This window comes from Sarcophilus harrisii, chromosome 4 (assembly GCF_902635505.1).
Source record: "Sarcophilus harrisii chromosome 4, mSarHar1.11, whole genome shotgun sequence".
Lineage (NCBI taxonomy): Eukaryota > Metazoa > Chordata > Mammalia > Dasyuromorphia > Dasyuridae > Sarcophilus > Sarcophilus harrisii.
Window position 1 is genome coordinate 123,481,741 of NC_045429.1, and position 14,235 is coordinate 123,495,975.

At 32.5% G+C, this 14,235-nt stretch overlaps 1 protein-coding gene across 1 annotated transcript in view; it reads left to right on the top strand.

Moving 5' to 3' along the window:
• Positions 1–1,594: 1,594 nt before the first annotated feature.
• The window catches only part of RPS6KA2 (ribosomal protein S6 kinase A2), a 504,379-nt gene continuing 491,738 nt past the window's right edge, over positions 1,595–14,235 (top strand). The window contains exons 1-2 of the mRNA XM_031937506.1: positions 1,595–1,772; positions 5,527–5,586. Coding sequence (XP_031793366.1) covers positions 1,710–1,772; positions 5,527–5,586 — 123 coding nt within the window. The 5' untranslated portion in view covers positions 1,595–1,709. The remainder of the gene's footprint in view (positions 1,773–5,526; positions 5,587–14,235) is intronic.

The window sequence follows — 14,235 nt, forward strand, 5'->3', positions numbered from 1 at the left end:
GCTTCAGAATAAAGAAAATACTTATCTCAGGACCAACACTAAGTGTAAAAGGATTATATAGTGGCTATTTTCTTTTTTTTTCTTTTATGGAAATAAGATGTTGAGAAAGGCATTTGTGGTTTGCATTGGAAAGAGAAAGATAAAATCTTTTCATTGTTCATTTAGGTCTGATTTGGAAAATTTTTTAGTTAAAAGTTAAGGAAGAAGGGCACATTTCCAAGCATAACCAAGTCTATCATTTTTAGGTACAGGAACAAAACTATATGGAGGAAGAGTTATTCTATAAATAATCTTCATGAGGTACCTCATCAAATACCTGAAGAGATTATTTTTCACATAGGTTCCTAAATGAACATTACTTCAAATTTCTGATCTGACTTATAATAGATATTAGGATTCAAAACTTTTTAAAGGATGCATTTTTCTTTATCTCCGTTTATCTTCAAGCTCCTTGTGGTCAGGAACTATTCAATATTTTGTCTTTATATCTCCAGAATGTAGTACAGTGCTTTGGCCATAGTTGACATCAAATAAATGCTTGTTGAATAGAATATTTGTTCAAGAACTGGATAGCTTCCACTCAACAAGCTGAGGGAAAATTGTTTTTCATTTCTCAAAGTGTGCTTTGGACTGTGAGTATATTCTGAAGACTATACTCATGCTATAGCAGTTTGTAGTAAAGGGCAGGAAGAAGATGCCTCTGGCACAACTTACAGATTTGTGCCACTCTCACGACTCCAGAGAGATTGAGTTTATTTGCAGGCTGAGATTTTCCCTCTTTCCTGTTTCTCTTTGTGTACTTCTCAATTGTATGGGGGTTAGCTGTGGTGGTGAGGTGGGGGAAGAGAAGACATCTGCTTCTGATATTAGGTTATCATTAATTTCACAATATAGGGAGCCTTTTAAATATTAATATAGAATAATAACTTCGTTGCAGCCAGTCTCTTTCCCTCTTTCACAGTGTCTGGCAGCCAGTGGACATCCTTAGATCTCTGGGGATTCTTCAGAGCAGGGTGGTATGATAGGTGAGTACAGAGATGAGGCGAGAGCCAAAAGAGAAGGGGAGAACCTGCTGCACTGCTTTCTCCCCTCATTTCCTCCACTCTTTTTCAGCCCCAACCTCCCTGGGTTGCTATGCAGTTTCTATGGCAGCAGCATCCTCAGACTCAACTTTCACCCATCATTTAGAGCCAATTAAGGTAAAATAGTGAAGGGGGGGAGAGGAGGGTGGGAAGATAAGGGGGAGTGTTGTGGGGGGGAGAGGGAGGAGAATCCAATTTAATACTGCAAGTGAAGCGTTTACTCTGCCAAAGTCGCATTACAGATTCTAAAGCTGCAATTATAGCTCCTCTTTTCCTCTTTCCAAGCCTTAGCGGGAAGCAGCAACAACTCTTCTCTCAGCTGTGGTATTGGTGGGCAAAGGACACATCACACAAGCAGCCATATTGGAGACCCCTTGGGGGGAAACCCCAACATCCCAGAAGACCCTTCAAGACTTCATCAATTGCCTGCATCTCTTCTGACCCTCCTTAAATTTCTCTCTCTTTCTCTCTCTCTCTCTCTCTCTCTCTCTCTCTCTCTCTCTCTCTCTCTCCTTCTTTTTCCTTTCCCCCTGTCTATCTTTCAGTTATCGGCCTCTTTGCCACTCATATCTCTTCCCTCTTTCTATTTCTATCTCTGATTCATCAGAGAAGGAAAATAATTTTAAAATGCCAATTGCCCAGTTATTGGAACTATGGAAAAAGATCGAGGTGGAGCCCATGGAAATAGAGGTGAGCAAAGAATGGACATTAATACACTCTTTTTCTTATTAAAAAAATTTTTTTATAGATTCCCTGAAGAATCTGACCTCTGCAGTAAGTAGATAATTTTGTAAATACATAACCTGATATTGCATTATCAGGAATAAAAAGGTGCATGGTCCATAGGAGAAAAAATTTGACTATTCTTCTAAGTTAAACTTAAGTATCCTTCTTTAATAAATATATCAAGATTTTCATAGTATTTGCATATTTCACTACTAATCTGCTCCAGCTTTAATTGCCAGTCAACAAGTGGCTTTTCAATAGATCTTTACTTGCTATGGGGGCGGGTGAACAGTGAAGTGTTCGGATCTAGAAGAGCTTTTAGAAAGTGGCATGACATGAAATCTTTATCTGCCAGTGGGAATGAAAGATAAAGTGGTAATAGAATTAAAGGAAGAACTTTATCCTAGAGGTTGCCAAATATGATATATTAAAGATTGGTTTTGTTTAACTACTAACCTTACAGAACTGTGTTAGGGAAAGCTCTTCGGAAACCTTCTTGAACTCTAGAAATGAAGTCCTATTGTTATTATTAACTATTAACTTAGCTAGCTACTTGAAATCTTTATAAAAATTATATTAATTTCATAGGATTGAACTAGAAGAGGCATCAGAAATCATGCTATCTAATTCCTTATCTTGAATTCTAATTGCATTGTTGCAAAATTTTGCTGTATAAAAATGTTTTCCAAAGATTGGGAGGAAATTCCACACTAGTTAAATAAGTAAATAAAGATTCTGGGCTTACTAAATCACCATGGCCTCAAGCTGTTTTTTCTTGAAATGACTTCATAATGCTAAAAGTCTCCATCAAGTATATTTTCTCTAAATCTCAGCATCTTTTTTTCTTTCTTTCTTTCATAGAGAGATTAACCAATGCACATTGCAATCTGAAAAAAAAAAAGATGCAGTTTTAAAGAGGAATTTAACTTGATACTTTATCTTGTTTTTCTTGACAGTGGTATTTCTGATTTTTTTTTTAAAGAAAGCTACCCATTATATGATTGATCGGAATAATTTTTAAATAGCATTATTTATCAAAGAACCTCCCAAATCTCCAAAACACTAAATGCTAAACCATTTTCTAGATGGAATTGAGATAGACATTGAATTATTTTTGTTTTGAAACTATTTAAAATAGTAAATAGGAAGGAGATAAGATTAAGGTTTATCATTATATCAATTACTTATTTGCATGCAGCATTGGAACATTACTTAAACATGACCGCTATCCTAAAAGAGCTTAGAACTCTTTAAGTTTTATTGCATCAGGCCTTTATCTGTTTAATAGCATCACTCCAAAGAAGGATTTTTATCAATCTAGTTCTTGTTTCTGTTTAAAAAAAACCCTGGAGTCTCTTAAATATTTCATAACTACAAATGTCTGCTATAGGGCTTAAGTGCTGATCCCAAAGTGGTTAGTAACTAGTAAAAAAAATCAGAGACATCTTATAATTTATGGTGAGTATTCTTGGGCTTCCCAGGTGGGCCCTAGAAGGCAAGAGATAAAAGTAGTGTTTGATTTTCCAAAGTTAAGTTTTTAAGTAGAGGGTCTGGAATTGAAATGTATGCTATTAATGAAATCACAGGGAACTCATATTTTCATAATAGGAATGCTAAAAGAAACAATAACCATGTTTTAGTTGTGGTTTGAATTAGTTGCAAAAGGAAGGCTATGCCTTTTAAGGCATTTAAACAATAACAATGTGATATAATCCTCTTTGGAGGATTATTGAGCTCCTAAGACAAAATAATGTTGCTTTATTGAATATACAAAATTTAACTGACTTTGATCAGTATGTATAAACAGAATAGAAAAGCATTAGAAAAATACAGCTTCCAACAATATGTCTCTTACTTGTTTGACTTAAAATTGGCATTTTCACAAAATATGTTGTTTTCCCTACTACTACTTCCATCTTCACTACCTGCATTTATCATGGGGAAAAAAAAACCCAACCCAAAACAAAAAATCTTCCAGTACTTAATCTATTATGTTTCACCAAATTATAAGTCAATAAGTATAATTCTCCAGTGTCAAAATTGTCAGTCATTATCTTGTGTTGAAATGAGATAACCAAGGTTATGCATTGGGATAGATGGGTAGTAAATGATACCCGGTACATGTACTCATTTAAATCACTGCAGTTCTCAGCTGACCCATTTCATTTGTGTATTTCTGAAAGATTCTGGACCTTTTTCTTCTCTAGAAGATCATGTGACATACAGTTATAACAGACATTCAAAAATGGGAAATCCTCAGGTTTTAAATGGCACAGGGAGAAAAAAAAAACCCACAACATAATTCCTTTATATATGGGCCGGAGGCTCTATTCTGCTAATGTCTATGACCTGATTCATTTCTTCTCCCAAGTAGTCAACTAAATTAAAGGTGACAGGAAAGGAAATGCATCTTTTTTTATTTAGTCTTCACTCTGTTCCAATGACATTTATAAGCATCTAATTTCAAAACTAGTTGTACTTGAATCAAATTTTCCCGTATCCTCTAAGTCAGTGGTTCTCAAACTCTTTTTCTCAGTTCTTTACAGTATTAACAACTATTGAGAATATGTCCAAAGAGTTTTTGTTTATATGGGTTACATAATAGATATTTATCATAAATAGAAAAAAACACTAATTTTGAATTTGTAGACCCTCTGAAAGGATTTCAGAGACCCTCCAGGATTCACTGCACCACACTTTGAGAACCACTGCTCTAAGTAGTTGGAACAGTGGATAGAGGGTTAAGGCCCTAGACACTCATGTTTATGAGTTCAAATTTGGCCTCAGACACTTACGGGCTATGTAACCCTAGATAAGTCCCTTAACTCCATTTGTCTCAATTTTCTCATCTAGAAAATGGACTGGAAAAGGAAATGTAAAATCATTCCAGTATCTTTGCCAAGAAAACCCCAGATGAGGTCATGAAAAACCAAACATGACTGAAATACTGAACAATAACAACAACATAGGAAATAACATGGGTTTTTGCTTTAGTGTTTACAACAAATAAAGAGAAATTGTAAAAAGCTGGAAATATTCTCTGAAGATCTTTTTTTTGCTCCTGCCATATATGTTTTATTTTGCTTAAAACTTCCCTTCCTCTTGCCTCCCCTATGACTTTGTTTTTTATTTAGGTTGTTAAGAGTACCATTTGCTTCACTTCTCAATTATGTTGCTAATTGAATACATTTTTTGGTCACTAATTTAGAATATTTGACAGATGCATGGCACACTGTAGTATAGTTTAAAAAGTACTAATTTTATTGTAGAGAAGCTTGGTTTGCATCTTTGTCTTGCCACTTTCTTAACCTCTTTGAGCCTCAGTTTTCTTATCTGTATAATGAAGGAACCTACTGGATGGCCTCAAAGATCCCTTTAAGTTCTCTGACTATGATCCTGTGTCTAATTTAAATCTGTTTCCCCAATTTTTATATAGATTTGAATTCTCCAGGCATGTAATTTTTTATATATAAGTGAATTAAAAAAGAAAATTACAGACTTCACAAGTCTGTAAGCTTTGTGTCTTTTTTTTTTTTTTTTTTTTTTGAGCAGCAGGGAAAGTATGTTCATACAACTTGCATTAATAGAGGACAGAATTCCCTACATCATGAAATCATAATTTCAGTCCCAGTCCAGAATTATAAAGACTTCTTGTACTGTACTATGCAGTTGACAAGAGCTTGCAATATTGATACTTTTTCCCTTCTATTATTTCCAGACCACTGAGGAGGAGGTCAGCCATGATGCAGAACCTACAGCAGAAGAGATCACCAAAGAAGTAACTATATTTGCTTTCTAACATTCCAATAATCCAAGGGTAGGAGGTTGGATTTTGCTAGCCTGCATATGGCCATTCTAAAGAAAAATTTACAGTAATAAGTGGTATTTTATTATTATGCCTCCGAAGAAAAACAGAGTTTTAGAAAGGAGAAATGAACTGAAAAATAAATTCAGTCTCTAACTAAGGAATATCTTGAAGAGAGAAATGATAAATTATTAAAACAAATTAAAGATAAGATAAGGAGTATGAAGTATGGAAGAAAGGTAAATGAGATAAATGATAAATAATTACATCTACTTGGAAAATTAAATAATTCAGTTTTTAAGGTATTGAATGGAACTCTACTTTTGAAGTGATTATGAGATGGTATGTAAAAAAGTAACTTGTGAAATATAAAAGATAGAGAAGAAAAGACAGTGTAATTTGTATGAAGGAGTCTTTTTTAAAGATAGGGAAGATAGTAGAATGTTATCTTTGATCAAAAAAAAGAGAAGCAGAAATAACAAATTTAGATAAAAGAGAAAAAAGTAAGAGAATCAATGTGATAGAAGAGCATAATATCCAGAAAACAAATGGGTGGTGATCAGGAATAAAATTGGGCAAGTAGAAGGAATATTAGCTATTGTCTGAAGATATTGATACTTTTTGCGTTTTTTTTTTTTTTTTTCCTGGCAGGGAGAAATGTTCTTGATAAAAGTAATAGAAACTAAGATAGTATTTGGTCATACACTATGACCTTTATGAACATAAAGTTGTCTGTGAGAAAGATATTGGATATTAAGGAGCAAACTTTCAAATTTCAGCTTAAATTTGAGTTGGAGATAGGAGTCATAGGTTAAAAATAAGTTTTAGGGAAATGATTCTATTGAAGCAGTTGAGTTTTCTATAACCTACCAAGGAAAATGGCTTTCTAAAACAGGTAGATCGTGGACAATGACTGAGGATAGCCAGTATAAGAAAGATCGCTCACAAGACAATTGATGTCAGCCAACAAAAACAAACACATAATAAGAGCTGACAGTATGGGTACATACTGAGAATACAAATATAAACAGGAAGAAATATGTGAGTTGATAAGGAAGTTTGGACTTTTATTTTTAAGTAGCGATTCAAACTAATAATTGATGATAAACTCTTTTTTTTTTTTTTTTTTCCTGAGGCAATTGGGGTTAAGTGACTTGCCCAGGGTTACACAGTTAGGAAGTGTTAAGTGTCTGAGGCCAAATTTGAACTCAGATCTTCCTAACTTCAGGGCTGGTGTAAACTCTTAAAATATATGAGTAATACAACATAGTTTGATCTGAAAATTTTAAAAAAATCAATAAATCCCTCCTCCCTGCGCTTTCAAAAGAAATTGGTTTCAAGGGAACTCTATCAGTTGCTGACAAATAGTTGGGTTCTTTTAGCTTAATGATCTGAAAAGGGATAAAGAGATAAGCATTTGTGGATATTCATTTTAGTCGGCTTAAAGACTGAACTCATTGATAAGTTTGTACAACCTCAGAAATTTGAAATGTAGGAATAACTCAATAGATATTTCACTTCCTGAATGCCTACTTTCTAAAGGTTAACAGATCTCACTTCATCTGAGCTTCTACATTTTGTTTGAAAATTGGGAGGGAATATTGCCTTTGGAAATCTCTCTTGAATGCAGCCATACCCATTAATCTTTTCAAATGTTATTCCTGATAATCAGGTCATGAGATAGTGGAGTGATTACTATTTCTTGACATTTATTCCTCCTGAGGGGTCTGGAATGTTGTATTGCTTTTGGTTCTGAATGGAGAGATTCCAAGATTAATTTTCTTTGGGCAATATACATAATATTGATGCTGTTTGAGAAGAGGAAAGAAAAGACTCCCTTAGGGTTCATACTCAAATCCAATGCCTGTTTTTTTTCAATTTAGCATGTATTTTCTATCTAAAACAACATACAGTTACCTTATGTCTATATTAAAAGAAATTATTCCATACATAATTCTTTTTTAGACTTTCAAATATGTGTGATTGATAAAATATTATTCTTTTATTGTTGAAAACATTAAAGTTTGCCATAAAGAAATAGTTAGCACAAGGTCATATAATGAAATTATGGTTGGATTGGATATAAATTTATATATGTGTGTGTGTGTGTGTGTGTGTGTGTGTGTGTATATATATATATATATATAAAGACTGATCACTACCATACAAGTTCAAAAGGGTAATTTGTGTGGTAGTGATCAGTCTTTTTTGTTTTTAAAGAATAACAGAAATGAATGTAATTAATTTGGAAATGTTTTAATGGAATATTCATGTTGCATGTGTCCTTTTTGACAAATATTATCTAATTATTTGATCAACAGAAATAATTTAGAAAAGTTTTTTGACTGTATACAACTCATTTACATATTCAATTGTGCTTTGTTCACAGCCTGCTCCACTTGTAAAACAGCTTACTTTTTTTTTTAAAGCTTATATTGGAAAGAATCTAAAATATAAAAACAAATTTTGTTTTCTATATGGGACTTAATATTTGGAGGGACTTTGGGCTTTTAAAATGTTTTAGAAAAGATTTTTAAATGCTTTTAAAAACTTTTTTTCAAAGTGATTTTTGGAAAATATACCCTTCTCCCCCTCTTGAGCCTTTCCTTATTAAAAACAAAAACAAAAACATTCAAGCAAAAAAGATCCATATAATGATTAAACCTGACTCTTTATATCAGCTAATGCTACCAATCAGAAAGGATATACTCTATTGCTTATTTCCTAAGGGTTGTGACTAGTTAGTTTGGGGGAGAGTCAAATGTATCTTGAAACAACTGAAACAACCAAAAGCAATAGATTTTAAAGTTGTGCAGTAACTGTCAAGAATAAATGCCTTTAGTTTTCTTGCCATCTTTCAGAATGTTTAATCTGTTTAGGGATATATAGGAATTAAGAGGATGCCAAAATTTGGGTAACTCTCCTTGGGAAACACTAGCAAAAGAAACCTTGAACTTTCTGATTTACAAAGTAGTCACCAAAATACTAGAATATGTTGCCTATATATTTTTAGAGTTGTTCATATTTATATGTTAATGTTATGTTATTGGTGTTAATAAAAGGCAATGTTTTAGAAGGATAAGAACATTGGACTGGTAATCAGAAAAGAACTATTTTCTAAATTCTGCCTTCCCTCCTTACTAGTTATGTGAACAGGTCACTTGATCTCTCTAAGGTATCAGATTCTTCAACTAGAGAGTAGGGATAATAGTAGCACCTCCTTTACACTGTTGTGAGGATCAAATGAAATGATGTCTATAAAACACTTAAACTCAAAAGCACTACATAAATGTCAGCTATTCCTGTTAACGATGTAAAAAAATAATTTAGCTGATTGGATGTTCTCTACAAAAAGAGATCGAGGGAAGAATTGCAAATAGCATCACGTTTTCGCTTCATCTTCTTGTGACTAGTGAGTCATAACTTTTTCAAAATGTTAGGTCCTGTTCCTCTTTGGAAATATGGGAACAATGTAACCCAGATGCAGCAGAGAAAAATACTAGGGGAAATGTAATATGAGTTTGGGAATTTTCCTTAAAAGATTTTTTAAAAAAATTATTATCAGCTAGAAAGCTTTCAATAAACATGAATACATATGCAAAAAAGGCCAGAAGAAAATGAGGATTAAATGTGAAATCAAGATGTTTATTGCATAAAGCTTCAGGGTTTTTTTTTTTTTTTGAGATATTAAATTTAACTTCATAAAGCTTGATAAATTTCTAGTACAATTTTTAAAATGTGCTAGATTTAAATCAGAGAATTTAATTTCTGAGTGTGTCGCTCAGCACCTCTATGACCTGGGCAAATAAGATGATTTCTCTGGGCCTCAGTTCTCTCATCTGTAGAATTAAGGGTTTGTGCCTCTAATGGCCCCTTCTAACTTTAAATATATTATATAATGATTGTGTACCACTTGAAGAAGTAGCAATAGAGAGCAAAGGGGAGGATAATGTCAGGAGCCTGGGTTACACAGACAGAGTATTTTATCTGTGGAAAACAAAACTACCCGAAATTCATTTGAGAATGTTTGAATATACATGGTATTCTTTAAGTTAAGATATTGTTCTCAAACCTATAATGTATCTAGAAGTTGTGGCATTATCATTACATTTTTTATTGAAATATTGAGATTCAGAGTATCTGATATATGTTCCAGACATCCCAGAGATGTACTCTTTAGCCTCCATCTCCTCATTTCTAATCCTGCTGCCCCTATAAAGCATGATATATTTGTTGGCCATCTGAAGTCATGTTGGGGGGCCAGTATTTTCCCTCAGAACAGAGAGAAGTATTAGATTGTTGCAATTCTTCCTATGGCATTTCTGGCTAAAGTGAAGGGGAAAATCGAAGTTACTGTTTCTTTAAAATCCACCATTATAAATTATATTTTACTAGCCAGAGTATTATCTAGGGAGAACCTGAGTGAATCACCAAGTAGGACTGAGCTCATTAATTCTCCATTTCTTGAACAGGTAGGCAAGGGAATTTATTATTCCATTTATATGTACATATAAATGTACACATACACACATATATGTATGTATATGTGTGTATTTATATGTGTTTTCATATATAAAATATATCTAACTAATAGAAGTACGACAAAGTTTAGGGATAGTAAAACAAAGGCAAAAGCAATTCCAGGTTTAAAGCTTAAATATTTTAAAATTAAACTTTAAAGTTAATATTCTTGTGATTATTAGAGTGATATATTTTATCACCCATTAGAGTGATATATTTTATAGACTAATTCTGATTATTGCTTTTTAAAATCTAAATTTCATCTTAAAAATAAAGACTAGGATTTTACAAGTCCTAAAGAATATGTAAAATCCAATCGAACCATATCTTATTATTTTTTCTCTCTAGGGAACAATGTGGCTTGCTGTCATAAATGTAACTAGGGAGGGACAACTGGAGTCTTAATCCACGGTGCTAAAATTGGGATTGTGTTGAAAGGACTTTCTTCCTTCAGTGGCAAGATTTCTTAATTTTTTTTGTGTGTGTCATAGATCCCTTTAACAATTTGCTAAAGTTTATGTGTTCCTCAAAATAATGTGCTGAATGCATGAAATTAGATCTGTAAGGTTTCAATGGAAACCAATTATGTTAAAGTGCAATTATCAGAATATTTTTATAAATCACAAATTCATAATCCCTGTTCTACATGGTAAATATAATTAGGTTTATCACCTAGTTAGCATGAATAATTGGTTAAAATAGAAGCCTTCTAGATGCAAGCTTCTTTACCCACTGCAGAAACACTTCACATAAACTCTAAAACTTGCCTGACACAATTTAGTACCCTCATTCTCAAATAAATAACCCTAAATGTCAAGACTTTAAGCTACGTCCCTTGATGCATGATAGTTTAGTTATAATTCATTTGTGAAATTCTATAGTCTGGTAAGGAAGTAAATGAATCATATCCTTCCTCTCTATCATTTATGTTTAAAAGAATCATGGAACTGATGACTTTGAAAGTAGCTAAATCATATCCTTCCTCTCTATCATTTATGTTTAAAAGCATCAGGGAACTGATGACTTTGAAAGTAGTTTCAGGAAATATTTGCATTTATCAAGGAAAAGATGAAGATTAAAAGCAAGTAAAACTTTCTAAATAAAGTGGACCCTACACTTTATGTGATTTAATATGTTAATATTAATAAGTTACATTAACATAGTTAATAATAATAAGTTCCCCAAATTAATAAAAGATAAACTATAACAAGGTAGTCTGATTTGATTGTACTCTTCTCTGGCTGAACTGTTCCATTTTTATTGCTCACACAAGACATTCCACCTCCTATCTCATTTTTGTGCCTTTGAACTCTTTGTCCCCCATAGTCTGGGATGTCTTTACTTCATCCTTTGAAATCTTTTTCTTCAAACTCAGTTTAAATATCACCTTTCTATGATGCCCTTCTGGAGTTACAAAAGCAAGATGGAAAGTACTCAAGCAGGCACATGGTCTCAAAATCTAGAAAATTGGGAGCAGAGCCAGGAGAGAAATAGTTTTCCTTTTTTGACCCCTTTCCAAAAGAGAGGACAAGGAATAAGTTCATTTTTGCCTCTGCATCCTGTGTGTTTAACACAATGTCTGGCAGATAATAAGTGCTTAACAAATACATGAAATTAATTGTTTATATAATTCTGGAATATCTTTAGTGAGAATTGTCTTTGAGACTCAGACTATCCTTTTGAGTTAATATTTCTGTAATAGGTGTGATAATCTCAAGAATTTTTTTTTTATTATACTTAACCCCAAAAAGAATAACTGAACAAGATTAAAGAAAACTTCAATCTGTTAAGTTAGCTAACAAAATTGACTGAGTTTGTTTTCTTCTCTTAATTAATACAACATATATCTAGGTAATAATAATAATAAAACTTATTTTTTAATGATAAATATTAAATAATAACAAATAAATAATATATAAATATATAAATAATAAATAATAAAAATAATATTATTATTAACACTTTAAAGTTTAAAAACTTTTCATATATGTCCTCTTTTAATTCTCATAATTGTGAGAGGTATGTGATGAAAAAGTTAGATAACTTGTTCAGGGTCACACAGCTAGAAAAATTGTGAAATAAAGTTGAAATGTTTTGAATTCAAGTCCCAGACTCTGTCCACTGCATTAGAAAGTCATCTTTAGTTTGGGAGGAAAACTTTTTCTTTTACCTCAGATTTCCTGAATGAATGCAAAATCAAGTAACAATATCTTGAATACATTTGAATGTAAATACATCTGAAATACATCTGAGGGTTGAGTATAGACTTTGGGATTGTCCAGGTAATAAGTACAACCCCTAAGGAAACATCAACATATGTTTTCTCCAGATATCTCCCTGCTGTAAAAGTCACGTTGTATGACCTGGTAAGCACTGTGGCAGAAATACTATCAATATATTGAAAGACTGCAGTAGGAGCTAAATAAGGACAGATATAATTTCCTTTTAGTTCTAATCCAAGAAAAAAACCCACAAAATACTTACTAACAATTAAAGCCACACAAAAGTAAAATGGACTACATTCTACTCCTTTTTGCTGGACGTATTCAGGTAAAAGCTGGATGACCATTTGCAAGGTATAATGTAATGATGATTTTTATTTAGCTACAAGTTAGACTAAGTTGCCTCCAGTGTCCTCCGGTACACTTAAATTTTGTAAAATAAAAAATAATCAGCAAAAATTCATATCTATGGATATTTTGGGCTACTTTAAGAGAACAATGTTGGCCTGAGAGTTACTTTCTTTGGCAATATGGAAAAGACACATTGCCTAAGATAGTAGTTCTCAAACTTTCTGGTCTCACAGAAAGAAAGTTTAGTTACACTCTTTAAAACTATTGAAAAGTGGATTCCCAATAAATCCAAACTGTAAAAGCAAAGGGAAAAAAGTAAGGAACCATAATAAATTGCATGTTAAAATATGGATTATAAATTAAATTCTCCTATTTAAAAATGAGACATGACTGTAATCTTTCATGTACTTAAATTTTTTTCTCATGTACTTAAATTATAAACTACATTAGAGTTTATATATATGTACCTGTGTACTATATCTTTCCCCAGTGGTCAAACAGGTACCATAAGGGAATAGATTGTGTCTTTTCTTTTTGTTTTTCATGATTCTGTGATTCATAATACTTACTCTCTTAATTTTGTTATTGTAGCACAGGTATTGGTTCTATGAATCATTTATATATATATATATTTTTTCATGAATCCCTCATTAAACACATGAAGATTTCAAATTTCATTGTAATTTTCATAAGCACTTTAAAATAAGTTCCTGTTTTATTTTTTATTTTGTATAACTGGCATTTAACACAGGCTTTGGTATATATAAAATGCTTAATAAATCTTAATGACGGATTAAAAAAATTATTGAGGAATGTCCAAAGAACTTTTGTGTGGGTTATATCTATAATTATATACTATATTAGAAATGACAACATCTTGGTATTATTACAAATATGGGTTTGACCTAAAAAACCCTGAAAAATATTGGGTACCTCTAGGGATATCTGGACCATATTCTGAGAACCACTAGTCTAAGTTGAGGTTATCAAAAGATGGTGATCATGTCAATAGCATATAGAACAAATGATATACAGAATGTTCCCAAAATCTTAGTGTAGTTTTAAGTTTTAATAGCTTTTTAAAAAGCTGTTTTTGAGGAAGCTATTAAAGCTTAAAACTGTACTAAGACTTTGGGAACATTCTGCATAATTGACTCAATCAGTAAATGAAAACCTATCTCTAGTCCCAGAGAGAGTGATTTACCTGTTATCTCTTCTGTTCAATAAATTCTAATGGTTCCCTCTTGATTTCAGGAGCAAATATGTAACTCTCTCTTTGCCTATTAAAGTCCTGGACAATGTCATCCCTTCAATAGTTTCCCACTGCATCCAGGGCCATCACCAGTTGTCTTGACCAATGTCTTGTTACTGAATTCCAATGACCGTGGAGGAGAGAATGAGACCAAATGACTGCACAGCTCTGCCACTTAAATACAATTCAATTCTAAGTCAATATATCACTTAATATCACTGGCCCTCTTTGAGAATGAAGGACAAACAATGACGATAGGGAAGAGTTTAGCATTTT